Genomic DNA, 22,950 nt, shown 5'->3' on the forward strand with positions numbered 1-22,950 from the left:
TACAGCCAGTCAGCCAACCAATCCTCCAGTTGCAGAGAATGTGTGTTTTGAATGATGTGGAAATCTTTGTGCTATGGAGTGAAACAGGATCTTCATGAAGAGGACTCGGTTCCACTTCCAGGTTCATCCGTTCCTGTTAGATGGTTGTGGCCATTTTACCTTTCTCAGTCTCAGTTTATATTTGCTGTAAAATAGACAAATGATCCTATATTGATTTTTAATGTTTAAAAGCTCTTACATGTAACATTCTAACAGCAAGGAATTATTGCTGGTGAGAGAGCTCACAGGCATCGTGCAAGGTCGGTATTTCCCTAATTTGTTCCAGTGTGAAAATACATGGTTTTCTAAGATCCGTTCCACATGTTTACCTAGAAATCTGCTCCTCCTTTGAAGGGTTGATCGGGCAGTGCCAACTGAAGTGGAATGCATCGATCCTGAGGAGGCCCTGTGGTAGAATTAAGTGAAATCTTTGATGGGAAGAGCATGGAGTAGAACATGTACTGTGGTGTGGCAGCAGAGGAATAGATGCTAATCCAGGCTAAATAACATTGGGAGATTGGAAGGCTGCTGATAAATAACATTGCTCCTCTATTATCCATAAGCAGATGAGAACACAGATTTTCTTGATTGGCAAGAAAATATGACTGTCCCAATTTTCAGGCTGTTTTCTCAAATAAATTAAGAGAGCTTATTATTGCATCTATGATTGCCTGAGGACATTTTTCTCCGATCTCCACTTGAAAAATTCTGGCGCAATAATCTAATTTGGACACACTGAAAATAGGGGTCATTTGCTAATACTTGAATGCCAGAAGTGTGCTCTGTAGTGTATGTATGGCTAGCTTTTTTCAGTGAAGATCCTCTCTGCCAGCTCAGAGCAGAGCTTGGTGACAGGCATATTTTACAGATGTTTAAGAGTGGAATTTCCAGATGTGCTTAAGGATCACACCTGAAACTGAATTCTTGCTGATTTTGGAGGGTTATTGGCTTAAATATAAATTACAGATCTGACCCAAAGCAATATTAAAACACAGAGTTGAATGCTAGAGAACTGTTGCTGTTGGGTCACACTCTTTTTATTTATTTCCATTACAAACACATGTCTCATCCACATATGTGCTTATATATGTGTTGGAATTCAGGGCGGTTGAGTAATTTTAAAGAGAAACACTAAAAAATGTGGTTTCTTGGGCAAATCTGAAGTAGATGGCTTATTACTCCTCATGTTGTAAAGTGGGAGCTTGAGTGATTGCTGCCTTAAACCAAAAGTTAGGCTCCGGTTGGAGTTCTTGGAGCAGTCCAGCTAGGGAGGGAGGTTTGAGCTGTGTTTTAATTACTGTTATTTTCATTAGTAATAGAGCTGTAGTCCAGGAAGAGACAAAATTCTTGAATGAGAAATAGGCATAGACTTTAAGTGCTTCAGATGAAAGGTGCTTTTATTTACTCTAAGAATGTATTCATCAACATGGCTTGCGTTTCAGATATTTTAATGTCGTTTTTATACATGCTTACAGTCATTAGTTTGCAAATGATGATTGAATTAGAAAATTAGATTCCTTCACCCTTGGCAAGTGCCACAAACCTTGCAATTGGAAGGCTGTAAAAGTCTGAGAGGAAGAAAAAGCAGTTTCCAGAGATGGGAGAAAAACCGTACCAAATTATTTGCTGCAGCAAATAAGGTTTTGTCTGATATAATTAAATACATATAACACTTGGTTTTGTTGTTTTGTTTTTTTTTTTTTTTTTCTAGACAGTCAAATGGGATTAAAGTGGTATCAGTATGAATGTTCAAATCCCCAAGTGTGGATCTGGAAAAATGTTTTCTGATGTGCTATTGTTCAGGTCAGGCAGCTGGAAACAAAGCTGTCAATCTTAGACTGGTGCAGGCTCATCCGTTTTTAGAACAAGGTAAGCCACATGTGTACTCTTACCTGATATGAAAACACATTTTTCCTTTTTAAACTTCTTCATTAACTGTATACCTTTAGAAAAAGGCAACCTTATCCTAATCTCCTCTAGGGAAAAATCAGCATCATCTCTCTCATGTATATTTTTTCTCAGGTGGCTAACTATTCAAACAAATGGGAGGGAGGAGAAGATAACCCTTTCCTTTGCCTCTCCAGAAAGGTGTTTGCTTTCTAAGACTTCAGCTTGGACTTTATATTGAAAAATATGTCCCTTGAGATCAAGGAAAATTTTGTCTTGTAGTGACTGATAGTAAATAATTGAATTTCTACCTCTGAATGAACAGCTATCCTCTTGGAACATAAATGGTCATTGGGTTGAAACTGAAGATTTAACATGTTCTTTGTGACAAGGCCTGACATATTACTAATGAGACTTCTCAAGCACCTCTGTATCTCTTAAAACAGCCTATTTGCCTGGCCCTTGCGAACAAGAAACATGGCCCTTAACTTACCCAGATGGCATATTTTGTCTGGGACTTGCAGGTTTTCTACTTGTCCTGCTTGTTGGTTTGGACTCCTGATCAGTTTAATTATCCCAGTTAAGTACTGGGCCAGTGTGGCATCAGTGTCGCTGGCAGAGGTCTTCCAGAACTGCCAAGCACTAGTGCTGGGGCATAGTCTTTGAGGGGACAGTTGTCCCAGATACTGACTATAGTTTTCAGGTTGCAGCATTAGCCTTTGGTTCCAAATTGTCTTGTGTTCTCCTTGGTGCATTGATATTCACCAGATGGTGTCTTACCATTCTGTTTGATAAAAGTATCAGGCTTTGATTCATGACCAAACCCAAGATTTGGCGTTATCTGGCTTCATGACCCCATCAGTTGGCTTTTAGTTATGAGTAACGTCAGTGTTGGTACTTGGGTATCTTCTGGTAAGTTTACTGTAAACAAACAAACAAAAAAACCCCAAACCCCCCCAAAAAAACACAAAACAAAAAACACAAATCAATTCTTTCATGAGGTAGAAAACTCTCGGCCTATGTTTATACTGCAGTAAGTAAAGTGGATATTTTGTCTTATATTTAAAATGAATTAATTTGTGTGAGAGCTAGCCATTGTTAATGGTCTCAGACAGGAAGAGTTATTAGTCAGTATTCAGGGGATGGATAAGGGGATTGTTCAGTCTGTTTCTTTTGACCAGAGCAGCAAAGCGTTGAAGCTTCTTAGTAGCTAGAAAGCTAGAGACGGATAAAACCAAAATTATAGTGATTGGTTTACAATGCATGTCCTCCATACTGGTAACCTCTGTACTACATTTCAATTTATTTAAAATTATTCTATGCTAAAAGCTGTTTAGGATCATCATTGTAGTCAGAAGGTAAAAAACCACCCAGGTACACTATAAATAAAATATCACACCACAGAGGTGACTTCCCTAGACCAAGGGATCCCAAGTTCTCTCTGCCTGGGGCCTGCAGCTGACGTGCCAGCAAGATGCACAAGAAATGCGTATGAGCAGGGGCTGCACCCAGAGCCTCGGGTTTGATACTTTGCCAAGTCCAAATATGAAACCCATTGTCACGTGTGGAAGACTTGCTACCGTCAGTGTATGGAAAACATAAGAGAAGATTTGCATTTCTTAAAGGATATTTAGTTACAGAAAGTTGAGTCTGATGCTGCTGAATTGTTGTTAAGGGAACTAGGACTTGGATACGTACCTGCAAAATAAACAAAATGCATTTGTGTGTTGCTCAGAGTGATGCCAACGTTTTAGAACAGAATCTGAGCCCCATGCTGGTCTTGAGACGGGCTTTCAATGCAGGCTTAAAATCATTTGGGACAGGAGTGAAACCTTGCCCCACCAGTATTGCAATGCAACTGAGCTATCAGTTAAAACGAACAGTGGCTGGTTTTCATGTATTGACCACTTGCAAAATTCTCAAATTTATCTTGAGCTTTTTTTTTTTCCTTCATTTTTTACGTGAAATGAAAGCAAGTTGTTCCATTTATCTCCTACCTTCAGAGTGAGCTTCCTGATTGTTTGTCCTTATCGCTTCAAGCCAGAAAGTTTTATAGATTTGCTAGGCACCTCAATATTGCAGCTTCAAATTAATGATTTGGCAGGAGGGGAGAAGGGAGAATTTCTTGTTTCCATTTGAACTGCTTTTAGTTCAGAATGAAATCCCATTTAAACTTAAAGGTTTGGATTGAATTTTGAGGCTCAAAGGAAATAGAACAGAAAGAAAATAAGGCTTTAGCTCGGAGCTGTATCTGAAAAGGGTAACCTCAGATTTAGGGGTTTTCTTTCACTCTCTTCTGCACCCCCCTCCAAAAGGATATGTTTCTCCTAGTTTCTGCTGAAAGAAGCTTAACTGTATTAATGTGTGCATGTGCCTGCAGTCTTTTTTTTTTTTGTTTGGTTTGCAGTGTATGATAACTGCATGTAAGAATCACAAATGTAAAGTCTTTTCTTATTCAGAAAATAGGGCTATTTAAAATAAGCCGTGCTCTAAAATGTAGAGGCAGCACCAAAATTAGAATCGTTTGGATTTAGCAGTGTTGGCAGCTGCTATTGTCACTCAATAGGCTTGTAAACTAGGAAACAGAGCATCTGCCATAGCTGCCTCCTCTGCACCAGGCTTGGGGAAGTTCAGGCCTGTCTTATGCATGGCTGCTAAAATTAGGTAAGGGGTTTTGTGGGAGTTGTAGGGGAAAAAAACATGAATTGCAATCAAGGGATATGAATTGAAGGAAGCTTGACTTCATACCCAGCCTCTAAAAGGGTGGACCATTACCTCTCTGTTTCTCTAAATGCATTTCTAGCCCCAAAACTGATGCATGGAACTTTGTGGATCCTCTCTGTTGGGTGGGTCTCTAAGGTTTAGACAAAGTCCCACTGTGGATGTCATCCAAAGTGACCTGCCCAGTCACACAGAGAAAATCTGATCTCAGATATGCCAAGATGTCATCCTGTGGAGAATAAGTTGGCCATGGCACTTCTCGGCAGTGTTTTCAGATTTAATACAAACCCAAATATCTGCAGATTTAGAAACTGGAGGTGGCAGAAGGCGTACGTTAAACCAAGGGAAACCTACAGCACAAAAATGCAGCATTTTTGTTGCCCAAACTCTGTTTTTATTACTCCATACCTTTTGAAATTTTGTGACTAAGTTTTCTTCATCATCATTTTACAGAAAGCGTTTTTCTAATCCTTTTGGCTTCTTAGTGAATGAAATTGAAACTTATGTATTTTTTTTTTAAAGGCTAATAAAAAGAATTGTAAACTCTTTATTTCTCTCTCCCCACCCCCTCGCCCCCCACTGAGGATATACCTTTTCAATCATTAATCATGAACAACAGCCTTTTCAGATTACATATCCTTTTTAAGGTGGTATCTAGTCTAAATTTGGCCTGTTTGGGTACTGGGAAGTTATAGGTTGAGAAACACTGTGCATTTAGGGAAATTCTGAGTGTCTGGATGAGATTCTATGAATTTTGACTTTGAAAGCTTGGTCAGGGCATAGAGCTTGCAATAGGTAGTGTTGCCTTTGCAGCTCCCATCTTCAACAGTGGGCTTCTTACAGCAGTGCAATGCTGTGAGTGGTGATACAAAACAGGAGTTGTTCACAGGCTGGTGATCAGTAGTCAGCACCTGCATTAAATATGGGAAACTTCAGACTGAAATGATGCTCTTTCTGATGTATTCTGACATGTGGAGCAACATGTTACTTACTCCTCTTGCCCAAAACAATAAGACTTAAAAAAAAAGGGATAAATTACACAGTGACAGATGAGAGATGCTTACAGACCTCAAACAAACCAAAATCCCAGGAGACTCAATCAGCACACACAGAAGGAACGCAGTGCTTTATATCATGTTTTGACATCATGTTTTCACCAAAGGAAACGTGTAGGTCTTCAGGGACGCAGCAGCTCCCAATTAATTAGGCGGTGTGCCAGCTTTCATAGGCTCCTAACAATGTTAGTAACCCCAGTATGATGGCTGCCCCAGGACTGGCTGTGGCAGATTAGGCCTCAGGGGCACTGGCCTGGTAGACCAGTTTCATACAGTTATTTCTTCCCTCCTGTGTCCATGAGCCTGTGCAAACTGCAGACCCCTGACCATCTCTAAAGGAGCAGTTCAAGCAGCTTTCGTCTCACTAAGAGGGGTGCTGCCGTGCTCCACTCCAGCTGGCGCAGTGACCCCCTTCCAGCAGCGCTGCAGGACCACCTCCAACATCTCTTCGCTAGCGGAAGGCTCCCTGCCAGCAAGTGTGGCTATAGTGTATCAGGGTATCTTCCTCTTTTGGGAGGAGAAATAACATGTAACTTGCCAGATTGGGAAAAATTAAATAACAAACACTACCTCCAGTTACTTACACTAAGATTTTTTTTATTATTTTTTTTTCCCTTGCATAGAGGGAGACTGTGATCTTTGCTGGATCCTTTATGTGCCTTTTTTTGCCTTCACAAGGTAAACAGTCTTTCATACCTAATCATTTGTACATGCTGGAAATAAAAGAGGCTATTCAAGAAGAGTAGCAATGTCATTATTGAAAGTTAGGGGATTGCACTGGCACTTGGAGAAATTCTGCGCTAAATTCTGCCCCAGCCTACCGCTTGGGCAAATTACTTTGCCTTTCTGTTGTACTTGCTGGTCCCTTTTTCTGTCCTGGCTTCCTGCGTTGGTGTGTCTCCAAGGTCTCATCTTTGTGCAGCTCTTGGCCGGCAGAAGCTCAGTGCCTTCAAGGCAGGAAGTCAGAACTGCCCAGCTCCTGCCTGCAGTGGCTCTGTGGAACTGCCCTGGCCAAGGCAGAAACTATTGGGGCAGCTGTATCACAAATACCCAATAAGGCTGCAAAACAGTGGGGGCCAGTGGGGAAAAAGTAGATGGGCAGGCCGTTTACCACTGTCATCTGTCCTCTCCTCCCAGGCAAAGGGGAGAGGAATGGGTGGGAGTAAAGAGGTGTGTAAGGGAAGCAAATCTTGTGATTGGCAGTACCTGTAAGTCAGACCCGTGATTGATTTCTGCAGTTCAGAGCAGGACAGTAAATCCACTGCTCCACTAAACTTGTATTTGCCTTGCTTCTGTGGCCAAGAGGGACCTGGTGTGTTGGGTTATTTCCCGGGTGTCAGCTAGGGGATACTGGAACCTGTGCTAGCATCAACCAGGGTGCTGACTGCCACCAGTCATTACCTTTTTTGAACCTCTCTTTGTGTTCCCTGGCAGTTGCATTTTTTTATGCTGAAAACCAGTGTGGGCTCTGAGGGAAGGCCTTTGGATTTGCACAACGCAGCTGCTTTTTAATACCAGTTAGGGCTACAGAACAATACCCAATTAATGTGAAGAACAATGGGCACACCCATTTTTATACAGCAGTAACTTAGATTATTACCCTGCTCTATAAAACTTAAGATGGATGGGAGTACAATCAGTAGACAAGAGTCCCAGCTAAGTATGGGAGTGCTGTCCTTAGCTAGGCAGCTTCTCTGAAGAAAGTCTTACTGAATATCTAACTGTGGTGATGCTAGAAGTAAATGTGTGGTTGCAGTAGATGACAATTATTATATTTTGTTGTGGTAGTCAGTCTAAAAGCAAATAATAGAATTTGCGACAAAGACTTTATTGCAGAGAAATAGAACAATGGAAACAAAGAAAACACCATATTCAATTAGGCAGGAATCACCAAAGTGTCTAAGCAAGTAAGTGTTCCACATTGTGAAGGCTGTTTGGTTATGTTGTAAGTTGCTAGAAATATATTCAAAGTTTGGCCCAGAAACTTTTTAATGTGTAAATATAGAGTAGTAGGGTCAGGTTGAGCTAATGTGAACTGAAAAATAATATACTCAAATATAACTACCAACAGCCTTGTTAAAATCACCGGGATTGATTGGGAAGTAATATTAGTCAGTATAAAAGCTGTGTAAGAGACTGATTATCAGTAACTCACTTTGGTATAATTTCACGATGAGTGGAAAAAGTTTCTCCTTGCATCTTCCTCCATGATCGGTTGTCTATTTTAAATAAGAATGGTACACGGTCTGGATGGGAAAATCATTACAGGCTTATGAGAAAATATTGCGATTTTTGGCACAGGCTTCAAGCAGACTCCCAAGATTGTCAGGGTGACATTTTTCACTTGTGCTGTGAGTGTGTTTTGCTTTATCTTTACTCTGATGTTAGCAAGAGGAGCGAAGTTCATTGTCTTTCAAAAATAATCTTACTATGGGCTATATGGCCACCACTTGTCATGACTTTTGCAACTTGCATTTCTTGTTTGTTTCTCTTTGCATTTTATTGTGGATTTTTCTGGATGGCTACAGAATCCCTTATAATTGCAAAGCTATACCTTTGCTAGTAAGTTCTTTAAAAAGAACTGTGAAACATTTTTGTGGAGGGTAAAGTGATAAATATTTATTTAAGGATCTGACCATAATATATCCTGATAGCAATACTGTATGAGAGACAAGGTCTTTCTGCAGGCTAGACCTTTGTATCTTTTACATCAAAAGTGAATTTCACACCAGGAGAGCTCTGTGCACTGCAGAAGCTGAATGTAAGTCTCGTTACTGAACTGAAGGTGGATATAGGGAATAAATGCTAGTGGTTTGGGCTCAAAATTACACAGGTATCTCAGAAGGGCTCTCTGTACGCCACAGAAACATGAGCAGTTCTGGTGATGTTTGGCTTTTGTTTTTCATCTTTGTTTCTGAAGTGCTGGAATTACTCTTGCATGTGAAGACTGAAAATTGAAAAGATGCTGGTTTTCCTTCTTGGTGGTGGTGTGAATGTCTTCAAGACATAGTTTTACGTGCCATCTTTATCACTGCTTTGGATTCTTGTGACAACTTGTGTATCCCATGAGACACAGAAGTGCTATAGAAATGCTGGCACACCTTAAGGAGAGGCAAGACAGAATATCTTAAGGGAACTATTTTATTTCTTTCCTTCACGTGCAGGCTCTACTGGGTGGTTAGAGAGAAAATTTGTTCCTTTAAGGGTAGCTAGAACTGGGAGCAAGCAAATGAGATTTCATGTCATGCTTTAGAGCCTGAAGGACTCAGTGTCAGTGCTTCTTTGGTATGGGCAAGATCTGTCTGTAAATGTTTACAAGTGGACCAGGAAATGAAGCTCCTACCACTTCCAACCCATGCCCCTTCACCCCAAACTGATGCCTTCCAAGCACGTGTTCTAGTCTGAGATGTGAGAGATTGATATTTTAGTGGTACTTAAGACACTGTAAACCTACACTTTGCATCTGTTTTGTCATCAGACTTCTTCGAGGAAGCAAGGTGTATGCAATCATTTGACAGCCTCTTGCCTGCTGCTTTGCTCTCAATAACTTCTGAACCTGTTGGTCAGTCAGCCATATTTGACAGAGAAGAACCTAAAGTCTTAAATACTTCTATTTATAAGCTTCATAAAATCAATTAGAGGCAAGAAATTAAAGTCAATCCATTTCCTGAAAAGTTTCAGTGTATGAGCTTGTATTGGACATCAGAGAAGTCACATAAGAGCATGTCACTGTGCATGTCCCAGTGCTAAGAAAAAATTCAGCAAGTATCAATCACATTAGATCCCACTGCAAGATGCAAACTTGACCAATCTTTAGCTGATTAAAAGCATTCAAAACTACTTTATTTAAATGTATTCTTTTCGATCCCTTCTTATTGATTTGATCAAAGTCACATTTTTTGGCCAGCTCTGCCTCTTGATACTGGAATGACTATACTTATTACATCAAATAACTGATGCGACAGTATTTATTTTCAGTTGTGTTACTGTATTTTAAAAACCTCCAGTCCACTTGGTACTTTTGGGTAGCTTTTTCAAAGTGGGGGTGACTGTGGGGGTGGAGGAGGAATGTTGGGGCACAGAACATCATAAGTGCATCTTATTGAAGCCTGTTTCATAATTTTTATTCAACCAAGCCTTCACACTTCTTTTTTTTCCCAACCAGAACAGAGTACTGTTCATAAAATGAGGCTTCTGTAGTTTAGCATGTAGGTTTTTAATGCATCTTTTACAATTTTATATAGCCTCTAAATATTTTCCAACATGTAGCTCGCCTTCTCTCAGCTGGCAACAATACATCAGTTTACAAAACCTGCAGGTAAAACAGCTTTTGTGGATTACCATTTCATGATTAAGCATGCATAGCTTTCCAAAGAGCCTCAGCAAAGTAAATATATGGTGTATAAATAGTTAAGAAGAAAGAGTAGAGATGTATAGAATGTCTACGTAGGGCTTATACAACCAGATGTTCAAAGGATGTTTCCTTCTGCAAGTGCTGCTGTTGTCAATAGTGAAAGAAATGTAGCTGGCTGTACAAATTTAATCAGACAGATGCTTAGATCTGTGGCGCTCTTATTTATGTATATCTGATTTTTTTTTATTTATTGATTGATTTTTTTTAATCAGAGGGAAGACTATGTTAAAGTTGAAATGTAGACTTTTATATGGAAAAAGGAAGCTTTTAACTTGAAAATAACAAGCTGCTATGAACAAGCAACCAATCTCATTTAGATACCACATACGCTTTGTATGTATGGCCAACTTCAGGGGTGTTACGATCCAGCTGAGGTCCTTCATTTGTTGCTATATTATCTTTGGAACACCTAATGTGCTTCACTGACTAAACATAGGAATTTGGGTGAAATCATGTGATATTTTATTGGGCAGTAAAAATAATAAGAGCTGCTGTTTATTCAAGCTAAATATGAAAAAGCCATTACAGAAAGGCTCCTGCCATTACATTCACCTAAAATCTAATAGCATGTTTCAGATAAGGCCCTGTAGCTACCAAGCTTTTCCACAAACAGGCATCTGCACAAAACCTAAACCCTTTGTAATTCCTTTAGGTAAAATCAAAGGGAAAATATGGACAGTGGTATTTAGAATTTGCATGTATTTGTGGTGAAAATAAAATTGCCCGTAGTTAATCTTCTGGAATAGTAATGCTTTTCCTGCCCATATTTGTTCTGCCTCTGATCATTCTTGCTGCAGTTACTATTTCATATTGCAAAAGATCAAGTCAGCTTTAGTTTCCACTTGCTCAGCGTGGTTTGCCAGAGCTTTGTGGAGCACTCAGCTGGGGAATCAGATGCTAATGCAGATGCAACTGGCATCACTGATTTTGTCACAGTGATGCCAGATCCCACATACCATCTTAAGAAATTAAATAGACGGACAAGCACTGTGAAACACTTCTAACATTTGCAATGGCTCTTCACGAACAGCAGAGACTGCAAGGAAATTCAGAAGAGGTGAATCAAAAGAAAAAGGAATTAGTCTATTTTGTCTCTTTGTGGGTTGGTTTTTATTTTTGGTTGCTGTTTTTTTGTGGCTTTTTTTTTTTTTCCTTTAGATGATCTGTTTTAATATGTAATTTAGCAATTGTACATAAAGGAAAATTCTCCTCTCATTAAGAAACCAAAAGGTGGCATGGTGACCAGCTGGGCCAGTGAGCATTGCAGAAAGTATTGAATGAAAATGAACACTTTGCAGAATTCCACATAACTGAGCCAGATTTTGCACGAGGGATGTGAAGTACCAGTGGTAAAAGTTAGTAGCAGTCTTATTCAATGCATATGGGTTTCTGCTATATATATATATACGTGGCAGAACAGCATGTGTGATATCACCCGGTATGCACTATCTATGTGCACAGTGTTCTGCTTACTACTTCCAAACAGTATCCCTCCTATAAAAGAATAATAAAACAAAGCTCTCCTTGTGGACATCTCAGAATGGAAGTCCAATGAGCTCAGCAGTCCTCTTTTTACACTTTCTCTATTTCAATCCCATTTCATATGCTCCAGGACACTGCTGACATGGCGGGTATATATTTTGCTATGAAACTTAGCATATGCATGGCAGTCTCTTGGCCTGGTTGCCCAATACAGATAGAATCATAGGTGCAAATAACCTGTGGCCACAGTGGGATCAACTGGAGTCCCACTCAGGTTAGAGGAATAACACCTTCAAAGTTTTGTGAAGCCAACGTGGCATTCTGTATAACAATATTCTTCAGTGTTTCTTGAATGAAGCTGCTGTAGTCTTGCCTTATGTGGAGGCCTTGGAGCTGCTGCACTTGGGGGCGGGAGGAACACAGTAGATTGGAGGGGAAGGAGTAATGAACTTTGAATGTAACGCAGGTTCATCGTTTAAAGGAGATAAGCTTTCCTGCTGACTGTGTGTGCTTCTGAACTGTTCTTTCCTGACTTTTGATATCCCTTGTGAAAGATTATAGTAATATTCCTGTTCAATTTCATTTTATGCAGCCAGTTCTAAACTCCTTCAAAACCACTTTTATGCAAATCAGGAGAGAGAAAAATGCTTTTATTAATTAAGTGGCACTCTCTTTGTTCCAGTTTCCCTGGTTGTGCTTATTACCTTGGCTGCTATGTGTGCTTGGCTCTCTCAGGTCATTCTTCTCTAACATGGTGGTGATGCAGGACAACCAGATGGCATCCAAACCCCTGTTTTAGAGGGCTTTCTTCTCTTGGCCGAGCAACCCTAGTAACTGAAGTCAAGGAAGCTCTATTGTGCACTGAGGAATGTGGTGGGAAGTTGTTGTGCCCTTCCTAGCACACTCGGTGTTGGCATGAAAGAGCCGGGGGAGTAAAGACCGATTTATTTAAAAGATCTCTCCATCTTCTTCCCACAAAGCATAACATTGCATAGCAAGTGTCATACCTGCTCTGCTGGCTGACAACTACAATTTGTATTTCATTTTGCCCAAACCAACCCACAGAGCTTACGTAAGTGTCTCTCTGTCCCATTCCGTGTCAGACCGATTTTAAATTTAAATCCCAGTGTTGTGGGATATTGCCTAATTAGATTAGAGAGCATGTACCAAGTGTCTTTACTGCTGTATTGCCAGGTCTTCTAGGCTGTTGTATGTAAATCATAGTTTTTGAAGTAATACTGCATACGAAGAGTGTGGTTTGGAGGTTAGAGGCTACTTCCATTGTTGCAATTTAGTAGTATTATTATTTTTAGGCTTGGGGAGGGAAAGTTATTTTTCATGCTATGAAAAAAAAACCCTACTTTCAAGCCTATGGAATTAAAGCATTTTATTCATTGTCTCATGCCAATTTGCTGTATTGCCATATATGCTCAAATGTCTGTGCACTGACATTTAAAATGACCCAGTAAAATCTCCAGCGTGGTCTCCAAACAGAATAATGGCATCAGCAGAGGTCAGGCAGGACAAATTGGTCCATTCCCACCTCCATCCTCCCAAAATGAGCCTCTGCTGAGTCATTGGGCTTGCCTGTGGTTGCTGAATACTTGTGTGCAACGGGGCATTTGCCAAAGGTTGAGCTGCACTAGTTTACTAGAGTAAAGCACATCTCCATGTGTGATTGTTTCAACTACTGCTTTCAATTTCTTTTAGTATTAAAAGCACCAGACTGCCTGCCAGCCCCCTCCCCTCACCCTTGACACGGCCATGTGTGCACTTGCTGGGGTGTCTTGTGAATTTTCAGCCTTATATTCAGCATTACAGTAGTATTGAAACAGGTCTGGGCACCTTCCTCCAGGAGGACTCACAAAATCCCAGGTTCCTCGGTTCTCTGCTATATTCATGAAGATTTTCTAACTGACCCTCCAGTTTATCTTCATCACGGACACTTCCACTGGACTCAAGTACCCACTTTCTTCAGCAGAGGCTTTAATGCATACCCAAAACTCTCCAGAGCCTGATAGTGCTAGAACAGCAAGGGCAGGCTCTGTGCCCAGCGCTCACCTGCAGAGCCTGTTTGTAGATGTGAGGGGGTGAGGCCTGTTGCCTTGGTTGCTCAGTTCTGAGATTTAGCACAGATCCTTTCCTGGAGCACCAGCTGTGAGGCTGAGTTTCTCCCTCATTATGAGCCATATAGTGTTGGTTTATTTGATTTGTTTATTTTAGTTTGGGTTTCTTTTTCCCACTCATCCTCATCACAGCCCCTTCTGGTACTTCGAAGCTCCTGCTGCTGATGAAGCACAGCCCAAACGCAAATTGCAACAACAACAACAACAACAATTAAAAAATCTAATCTAATACAGGACCTGTTTGAAAAAAGCACTAGCACACCCCGGTGATCCTTTACTTTGTACAGCCCGTGTTGGCTACAAACCTCTTTCAGTTCTGTATCTCCATCAGTAGGTGGTGCTGGCAAACTGCACATTTGTTAGTGCGCTCCTGGAGCTGCCTGCACCATCCACTCACGAACCTGTGGGTAAGGAGGTCAAAATTTCAACGTGATCTCAATCCGGCCTCAGAACATGAGCCCCATTTTGCCGACACAACGATCTGTATTTCCTCATGCATAGGGAAATGAATTACCTTGAATGCTCAAACTTTTAACTACAACCAGAAATTACATTTACTGATAAACAAAATTGGACATGACTGTATTGAAATATGGAAAACTAAGTCCACAGTTTTATGAAGGGGCAATATCTGTACACAGAAGGACTTGTTAGGAGATAAAAGTATATAGATGGAGTTTCCCCACTTTGGGTCCCATCTTGAAGCAGAGCAGAGAGGCAGGTTACAAGCATGATCCTTGTTTCTCTCCTCACCCCAGTATACTTACAGTTGACTCTTCTTCAGCTTCCAACTGAAAACTTTATTTTTTCTACACATTGGATGTGGCCTTGTAATAAGGATTATAATCAGACAGTGATCTGAAATGAGAAGTTGAAGAAGAGCACTGTTTATAACAGCGTTTTTACAGGTTTCATGTTTCTTTTAACATAATTTGCAATTAGAAGTGAATGGCTAATAATCTCAATCTTCCTTTACACAAATCTGTAAATAAAATTATTGTTGATTGTTGCATGACCTCATGGCGGGTGTTGCCAACATTGCCATAAGGTGTGGCTTCACACTGGCAAGTGTTTCATTTGTTGCTGTCTCTGGTTTGAAGACTGATGACTGGCATGATAAAAGAAGTTAAGTGGAACTTGACAATAAATCGATTGTGAATGGGCATGCAGTAGACATGCAATAGACACTAGCTCACTGTGTTTTTCCCAGTTGAAGTGGAGCTGTGGAAGTTTGCAGGAGTCACGCACCCTTCAGAGTTGACTGAAATATCCCAGGCCATTTTTCATAATGCCTATTTGCTTCCTTGATTTTTTTTCCTTTCTTCATTTAGATTTTGACAATTTATGTAGTACCTGTAATGGTTTTTGAAAAGATGCAAGAATGCAACCCACAGTAGGAAACAGAAACTGAGGAGTGGCTATTGCAACCTGTTGCCTTACAGTGCTTATAATTCAAGCCTAGTGAAACATTTCTTTTATTAACAGCTAATTATAACCACCTGTAAATCTCAACATCATTACCCAGGATTAAGTCCTGTTGCTTGATCTGGTTTATTGTTTAATTCCTTTTGGAGCATTTTAGAGAAAGGTGCCTGAGGTAAGTGCACGCTGTTCATAACTTTAATTCACTATTAAAGGCAGCAAGTGCTATTTCTTGGTGGCCACAACTTCTTGTAAATCCAGGACCTTTACAATCATGAGAAGTCCCCTTTCCTTTTTTTAAATGCAGAACAATTAAACGGAATGGTTTCATTGCCCAAGTTCTGGGCTGTTATATCTATACTGTATACCGGGCTATGAAATAGAAACCTCATTATAGTAACCTCATTACTGCCTCATCTTATCTACATATGTGTGTGTATATATATATGTACATAGATATGTATGCATATGTGTACATATGTGTACATATATGTATATATACATACATGCATGTACACATGCATACATATACGTGCATATATGTACAGATATACATGCATATATATGTACAGATTTACGTGCATATATATGTAGGGATTTATGTGCATATATATGTACAGATTTACGTGCATATATGTACATGTATAGCTATACGTGCATATATGCATACATATATATACCCACATATATAAGTAGATGTATGTAGCACTTGGGCTGCACGCTATGTACGATACCATGCTGCATTTTAGAATTGTTTTGTTTCTGTCGACTCCTACGAGATCTATAGGGGGGACAAATACCGCCTGTGGCGTGGAGGTTGTTTTGGGGGGACTCTGGGAGTTCTGCCCCGCTTCCTGCCGAGTCGGGAAGCAAAGATCGCGGGGGCAGAGCCAAGCTCTTGGAGCCACCCGCGTCGCAGAGCCCGAGGATCGGAGGGCGAGCCGCCCGATCCCTGCGTGTGTCTCGGGTGGGCGCAGCGCTGCCGGGCGGCTCTCCACCCTGCGCTCCTGTGTCCCCCAGGCCGGTGCCGCAGCCCGCCCTAGCTGCCGCCGCCCCGCCCGCCGCAAAGCTGCTGTCCACGTGGACCGGTGCTGAAATCCCGCGGCCGGCTGCTGCCAGAGCCTCTCCCGCCAAACCCCGAGACATGGCAACGAACGGAACCAAAGTGGCAGACGGACAGATCTCCACGGAAGTCGATGCTTCAATCACCAATGACAAGCCTAAAACCTTGGTAGTAAAAGTGCAGAAGAAGAAGACGGATCTTCCGGACCGAGATACTTGGAAAGGAAAATTTGACTTTCTTATGTCCTGTGTAGGTTATGCCATTGGCTTAGGGAATGTGTGGCGATTTCCCTACCTCTGTGGCAAGAATGGTGGAGGTACGTTTGCTCTTCCGTTCTTCCAACCTCTGATACATTTGTATATTAGAACTCGACACAAAAATTATCAATAAAACAGAACTTGCTTTTGATAGCTTTTTCATCCGTATAGGTTTGGGTTCTTTTTGTTGTTTTGGGGGTTTTGTTCTGTTTGGGTTTTTTGTTTGGTTGTTTTGTTTTTGTTTTTTTTTTCTTTTGTTTTGTTTTGCTTGGGGTTTTTGTTTGTTTTGGTTAGGGTTTTGATTTTTTGATTTTGTTTGGGGTTTTGTTGTGTGTTTAGGTTTTGTTGTTTTGTTTGGGTTTTTTTATTATTATTATTTTTTCCTTTACACTTGCCCAATAGAGTTGGAGCCATCTTGGAGTGTGGTGCTCTGCTTTGAGGTCTGCTCCAAAGTTTATTCTAACTTCTAGTTGGCAGATGCTCTTAAGACACCATAAGGTATTAGAGCAGAACTAAAACACAGTGCTCTCCAACCCTTCAGAGCCCTCTCTTTTGGTTTCAGTTTTTGAGAGGATTTCATACGGCTTGTAATACTGACTTTCAGATTACCATAAAAGGCTAACTTCAGCTGGAAAGCAGCCAGTTCTGGTCAAAGCCTTTATGCTATCTGCATAACAGATAAGGCAACAAAATACACAGTCTTGTGGATTTTAGCTTTTTACATAAACAGAAAATATTTAAATGATGGGGAGATATATTTTTCCCCTTAGTTTCACTTTTTGAGATGCTGATTCAGAAGTGTACATGTGATTTCCACTAACCTTTTTAAAAAAAGTTATGCTTTAACAGGAAAAAAAAAAAGTGGGTTTCTTTTCATATATAATAGTGATGGAAATGGTGGAGACTCACTAATATTTTTCCCCACTGTAACAGACTTTCTTCTTTCTTTTTAGGTGCATTCCTGATTCCCTATTTTCTTACTTTAATTTTTGCTGGAGTGCCACTGTTTCTTTTGGAGTGTTCCCTTGGTCAGTATACATCTATAGGAGGCCTTGGAGTGTGGAAGCTTGCTCCAATGTTCAAAGGTACAGTATGAATTTGGATTGCTTTCCCTTTGTTTCCAAGTTACAAAAGTTGCACAAAGTGATAGGGCAAAAATGTTTCTTTCCGTCTTCATATTTTTTACTTAAATTGTAATTTTCTACAAAAACCCCTAACTTTCTGAGGTGTAAACAACAACTTTGAAACACACTAGGATATTAATAATCCCCCATTAAAATTAGCAAGGGTTAGGCATTAGAATCTCAGGAACATATAAAGACTGTTCAGAATAGCATTTTAAATCTTGCTATATTTGTCTGAGCAGGTATGGAACTCTCTTCACAGCAATTTGATAAATATTTCTAGTCAAGGTCACAGAGCTTTGCATCTCCTGTTGTTCTTTATTAAAATTCAAAAGCCAGACACTTCAAAGATGGCAATTTCACACTGAGTTGCTTAAGACAAGCTCGCTCCAGAGTTAGATTTTTAGCTACTTGGAGGTTTCTCATTTCTGGAACCTCAAGGTTTTAGTCTAGGTTCTGTACAGACCCACAAACCTCACAAACTGTGATTTTTCACCCTCTAGTCCTAAATCCTTTGATACTTAAGAGCTCTTGAGCTGACTCCTGGGCCAGAGGTGGAACAAATTACACATAGAGTTATGAATTACTTCACGCAGTGGGACTGACAGTTGGTATAGGGTGAGCTAAAAGTTTCCTTAGAGTGGATTTTGTTCTAGGAACTTTTGTACTGGGAAAACCCAGAGAGATTAAAATGTTTCTCACAGGTAAGTATTTTAACTTTTCTGGAGTTACTGGTATTGGTAGGGGGCACGATGCAAAGTATAGATCCTGCTTTACATTATACTGGTTATTTTGAGCACTTGCTCCTGTTTAGTGTAATGTGGCAACTGTCACCAGCCTGAATATTTTAAAATACCCCTGATGTCTCCATGTAGAGTAGAAGACAAGTCATTCTCATTGTGGAACCCCTGACATTTCTTGAGTCTGAGATGACATAATAGCATTATACTAAACATCGAGCACTTAGATCAATGTACTAAATGGATAGCTGGTCCTGTAACTCGTACTCAACTTGCATGCATCTGCCAGAAGTTTCTGTGGGACGGCTGTTTCAGTGAATGAGCTGATTTAGCTGTTTTCCCTGGAAATAAAGAAATGCCTGTAAAATCTCAGCAGCAGCGGATGTGACTACGTACCACAACACACAGAGAGCTGGACGCTATGATTAAATTTATAGATGACTGAACTATCACTCAAATTAGTGACCATTTTATAATGGTACTTCTAAAATTTTAACTATTCTTCTACAAAATTCAGTAATGGTATCTGCCCCATGTGTTGTGTTTGTCCCTTTGAACTGCAGCTCTTCAACTGACACTTGTAAAAACATTACTAAAAGTTACCTTCTTTTGTTTCTTCTTGTTTTCTTTCCAGGTGTGGGACTAGCTGCTGCAGTCCTTTCCTTTTGGCTAAATATTTACTACATTGTGATTATTTCGTGGGCCATATACTACCTGTATAATTCCTTTACCACCGTAAGTGGGGGTGGAATTGTTTGTTGAATGTAAAGCAGAGCAAGATATAGATAGCTGATTAATCTTTCTTGCTGTAAAGGTATGAGGTTAACACAAAATGCATAGAGATCCGTAGGATAAGCCATTTCTTGCTAAAGGAAACTATTTTGTAAAAATCCCTCATTTTTAATTTTTTTTTTCTCCACAAGAAATGTAGAATGTAAACTGTGAGGAAGATATTCTGTTCCAAGCATACCAGTAGAGAAGCATAATAATAGGTTATTTTGGAGCCACAGGCTTCTCTTTCTTACTGTTTTGTTTAAATTTCCTCATCTTAGTCTTCAGAGCCACAGCTCTTTCATCTGTACCCTTTTAGCTTCACTCAGTATCTGTCTCTGCCCTTTAATTGCAAGCACACCTGCTTGCTTCTCTGCTTACCTGCCAGGCAGCTGCAAGTCACGCTCAGGCTTCAGACTGTTTGTCCTGGCAATGTTAACAAGAGTACTCATACCCCTTTGCCTTTGAGCCTACAGGCTGGTCACTCCTCTGAGAAAAATTCTAGTGTGTAACTGATTTTATATCTATACTTTTTTTTATCAATAGCAGCCACACAAATGTTAGTTTTTTGGGAAATAGTATCATTGCACTGTGGTTTAATGGTGGAGGGGTTTATTAAAGAAAACCCCATGGGATTAAAGGTCTGTGATTTGATTAGCTTTGAACTTCTATTCACTGTTGTTATTTTCAATTTGTTTTCCTTCCTTTTAACTTTATTTTTAGCTGCCTTTTTTTTCCCCTCAAGGGTGATTCATCAGCTGAGTAGGTCTTGTCTGATTTGTGGGTTTTGGCCATCTGAGGAAGCATTCTTACATAAGTCGCAATAATTAATGCACTGTTGTTCAATTGTTGTCTCTTCTACAAATTTTGTTCATGCTTGCCTGTTTTCGGCTTTAAAGAATTGTCCGTCAACCGAATTTGTCATAATTACTGTCTGGAAGTGATATGATAACATTTTTTTCTTATCCTCAGATTTGTTATTGATGTGAAAGGTCAGTCATAGTCTGGATGTGGTGCACTGGCCCATATTAGATTAATATGGATTTCTAATTTCCTTGAAGCCTCTTATCCTTGTATTTAAAACATGCAGTACTCTGAGACAACATTTTCTGTGAGAGGAGTTTCCAAGATTGGTCATCAGAAGAATATCTTAGTTGTATCAAAATGAGATCAATGCTAATGGGCATCATGTGGAAACAGGTTCTGCTTCTCAGAACTTCTGAAAGCTAGCAATGTAATGGACACATGTAGAAAATAGAAAGTTTACGTTTTTCTAATTGTCTCCTGACCTGAGGGGAAAATCAAAATCTCTGATCAGTAACCATCACACCTTTACTACCTCTAGTGCAACAAGAGGTATCAGGACCTCTGGGAGATCCTTTCTGCTGCCCTTGCTTCTTGTAGTGCACTCAATATACCCTCACTTGCTGAGAGGCGTATCAGGCTCCAAAGCATTTGGGCTGATACATTAAAGAAAAGAAGAAATATTTTCAGATCTGATTCACAAAACTGATGTGAAGTTAAATAACTTATGTGGCAGACATGCACCCCAGGGAGATCAGTGCACTGCAGAACTCAAAGGGTATTAGTTCTCCACTCAACTGTCATTTCTAGTAGAAAGAGATACCTGAGGTAATGCTTACTTAAAAAGCGTTTGACTGCTTAGGTTTTTCACTCTCTGTTTCTTAAACAGACTCTTCCTTGGAAACACTGTGAGAACCCATGGAACACTGACCGCTGCTTCTCCAATTATACCTTAGCAAACACCACCAACATGACAAGTGCCGTGGTTGAATTCTGGGAGTAAGCTGATAATTTTTCTCTATATCATTCCTGTGCATATGCAAGGATCAGCTTGTTATAATTCATGTACTGTCTTCTGAATTAGTTGTCAAATACACCATTCTGTTGGCTTATTCTAGACGCAACATGCACCAAATGACTGATGGATTGGAAAAACCAGGGCAAATCCGATGGCCGCTAGCAATTACTCTAGCAATTGCCTGGATTCTGGTGTATTTTTGTATCTGGAAGGGGGTAGGCTGGACTGGAAAGGTAAGATTAAAAAGTGTTGTAAATACCTTTCAGTTAAAAATGCTCATTTTGCTCAAATATTCTGAAAATTCTTGAGGTAAGAGGCACTGGGCACAGTTTTGCTGGAATAGCTTGGTGAAGTGTTTAATTTCAATCTTTCTTGAATTAATATACCACCATGTTTTTGAAAGAGCTGGCTCCTCTGTAGCTAGGTCTGACCATAGTCTTAGATGGTCACTTGCAATCTTCTTGGCTTTGCCAGGTATAAAATTGCTTAAAAATTTGCCTGCTTGTTCCTGGGATGAATACTCTAGCCAGTTTGTATAGCGATAGAGTGAGGATGCAGTGTTTTGACTTCAGTGAGAACTATGCACTTGCTGCATAGCTCTTGCTGGGCTTAAATATGTCAGTGTTGAAGCTGTATTGCATTTATGAGCTTTCCTTCCTTTCCTTATATTGAATGAGAGCTGTAGGTGGTTCTTGTCACAAGCATGCTTGCATGCTGTGCTTCTTGGAGCCTGGATGGTTTCTGAGTGCAAAAGAGAATTTACTAATGACTTAGAGGAAATTATATTATTGACAGATCTTTCTCCAGGAAGGAAAGAGCAACAGCATCTGACATGGGCATATACCTTTCCTCTTCCCCAAAATGGCAGGAAGAAATCTGAGGGGAATGAAAAGCTGCAGCCATGAGGCTTGGTGGCAACTGAAGGCTTGGGTTATAAAACCTCAGGTCTGGTGTAGAGGACTAGGAGTTTTTCACACTGAAAGAATGAATTGTTAACTTTTGACAAGATGGTTGTAACTGTGACCCACTTCAGGTTGCATAGCCTAGTTGAGCTTCAACCAAACAATTTTATTTCTCCTATTTGCAAAGAAGGTGGCAAAAAGAGGGCTGTTTCTTTGGAGTCTGACTTCATAGTGTCTTTTTTTATAGGGCTTCTAAAAAGGCAAGAGAGTAGGACCCTGTATATCATAACATAGATGAGGAGAGAGTGTGAAAAATACAAGAGCAGCTGTCTGAGAGGTGGAGGAATAAACTCACAGATGTTGTTCTACAAGCAGGGTACTCTTGCCGTGAATCTTGTGCTTTTGGGAGCTCCTCTTGTTGAATACAAAAAAAAAAAAAAGCGTGAGCCCCTCATGCAAGAATATTCTGGTCCACTGTATCCCACCTTCAGGAAAACTGGCAACAGCCCTGTAGACATGGTGTTCGGGGAATTCTGCAGTAGGCGCTCCCCTTTCTACACTAAGCCTTTCAATTGATAAATGCTTCAATTTTAAAAGTCAGCCTCAGCTGCTGCTACAATATTTTGGGGGAGCAAATATTTTGTGAAGTGTTAATAGGCACAGATCATTCTTCCTTCCACACTTACAATGTCTTGTTTCTTCACATCAGGTGGTATATTTCTCTGCTACTTATCCCTATGTTATGCTGCTTATCTTGTTCTTCCGTGGTGTAACACTGCCTGGAGCAAAAGAAGGCATTTTATTCTATATAACTCCCAACTTCAGTAAGCTTTCAGACTCTGAGGTAAATATTCAATCCTTGTAAACAAAAGTTTCACTACTAACTGTTCACCTTTCAGACATATGACCTGCTCCTCAAGTGCAGAAACAGATTTTTAAAAAAATTATTTCCTGCAATCAGGTTTGGCTGGATGCTGCCACACAGATTTTCTTCTCCTATGGTTTGGGTCTTGGTTCACTGATTGCCCTTGGAAGTTACAACCCTTTCCACAATAATGTTTACAGGTAAGCAGTCAACTTCACACATTACAGTGTCACTTTCCTGTCTCAGCTGGAGCTGGATTC

General features: G+C 40.2%; 1 protein-coding gene across 2 annotated transcripts in view; it reads left to right on the forward strand.

The window, feature by feature from the left end:
* The window catches only part of SLC6A1 (solute carrier family 6 member 1), a 63,211-nt gene that overhangs the window by 26,952 nt on the left and 13,309 nt on the right, over positions 1 to 22,950 (forward strand). For both annotated transcript variants that reach the window (XM_042807002.1, XM_042807001.1), the window contains exons 2-8: positions 16,167 to 16,525; positions 17,420 to 17,551; positions 18,965 to 19,065; positions 20,795 to 20,904; positions 21,024 to 21,156; positions 22,535 to 22,669; positions 22,787 to 22,890. In XM_042807002.1, coding sequence (XP_042662936.1) covers positions 16,291 to 16,525; positions 17,420 to 17,551; positions 18,965 to 19,065; positions 20,795 to 20,904; positions 21,024 to 21,156; positions 22,535 to 22,669; positions 22,787 to 22,890 — 950 coding nt within the window. In that variant the 5' untranslated portion in view covers positions 16,167 to 16,290. The remainder of the gene's footprint in view (positions 1 to 16,166; positions 16,526 to 17,419; positions 17,552 to 18,964; positions 19,066 to 20,794; positions 20,905 to 21,023; positions 21,157 to 22,534; positions 22,670 to 22,786; positions 22,891 to 22,950) is intronic.

The sequence above is a fragment of the Tyto alba genome, unplaced genomic scaffold, assembly GCF_018691265.1.
Source record: "Tyto alba isolate M040663 unplaced genomic scaffold, T.alba_DEE_v4.0 Super-Scaffold_49, whole genome shotgun sequence".
NCBI classification, from domain to species: Eukaryota; Metazoa; Chordata; class Aves; order Strigiformes; family Tytonidae; genus Tyto; species Tyto alba.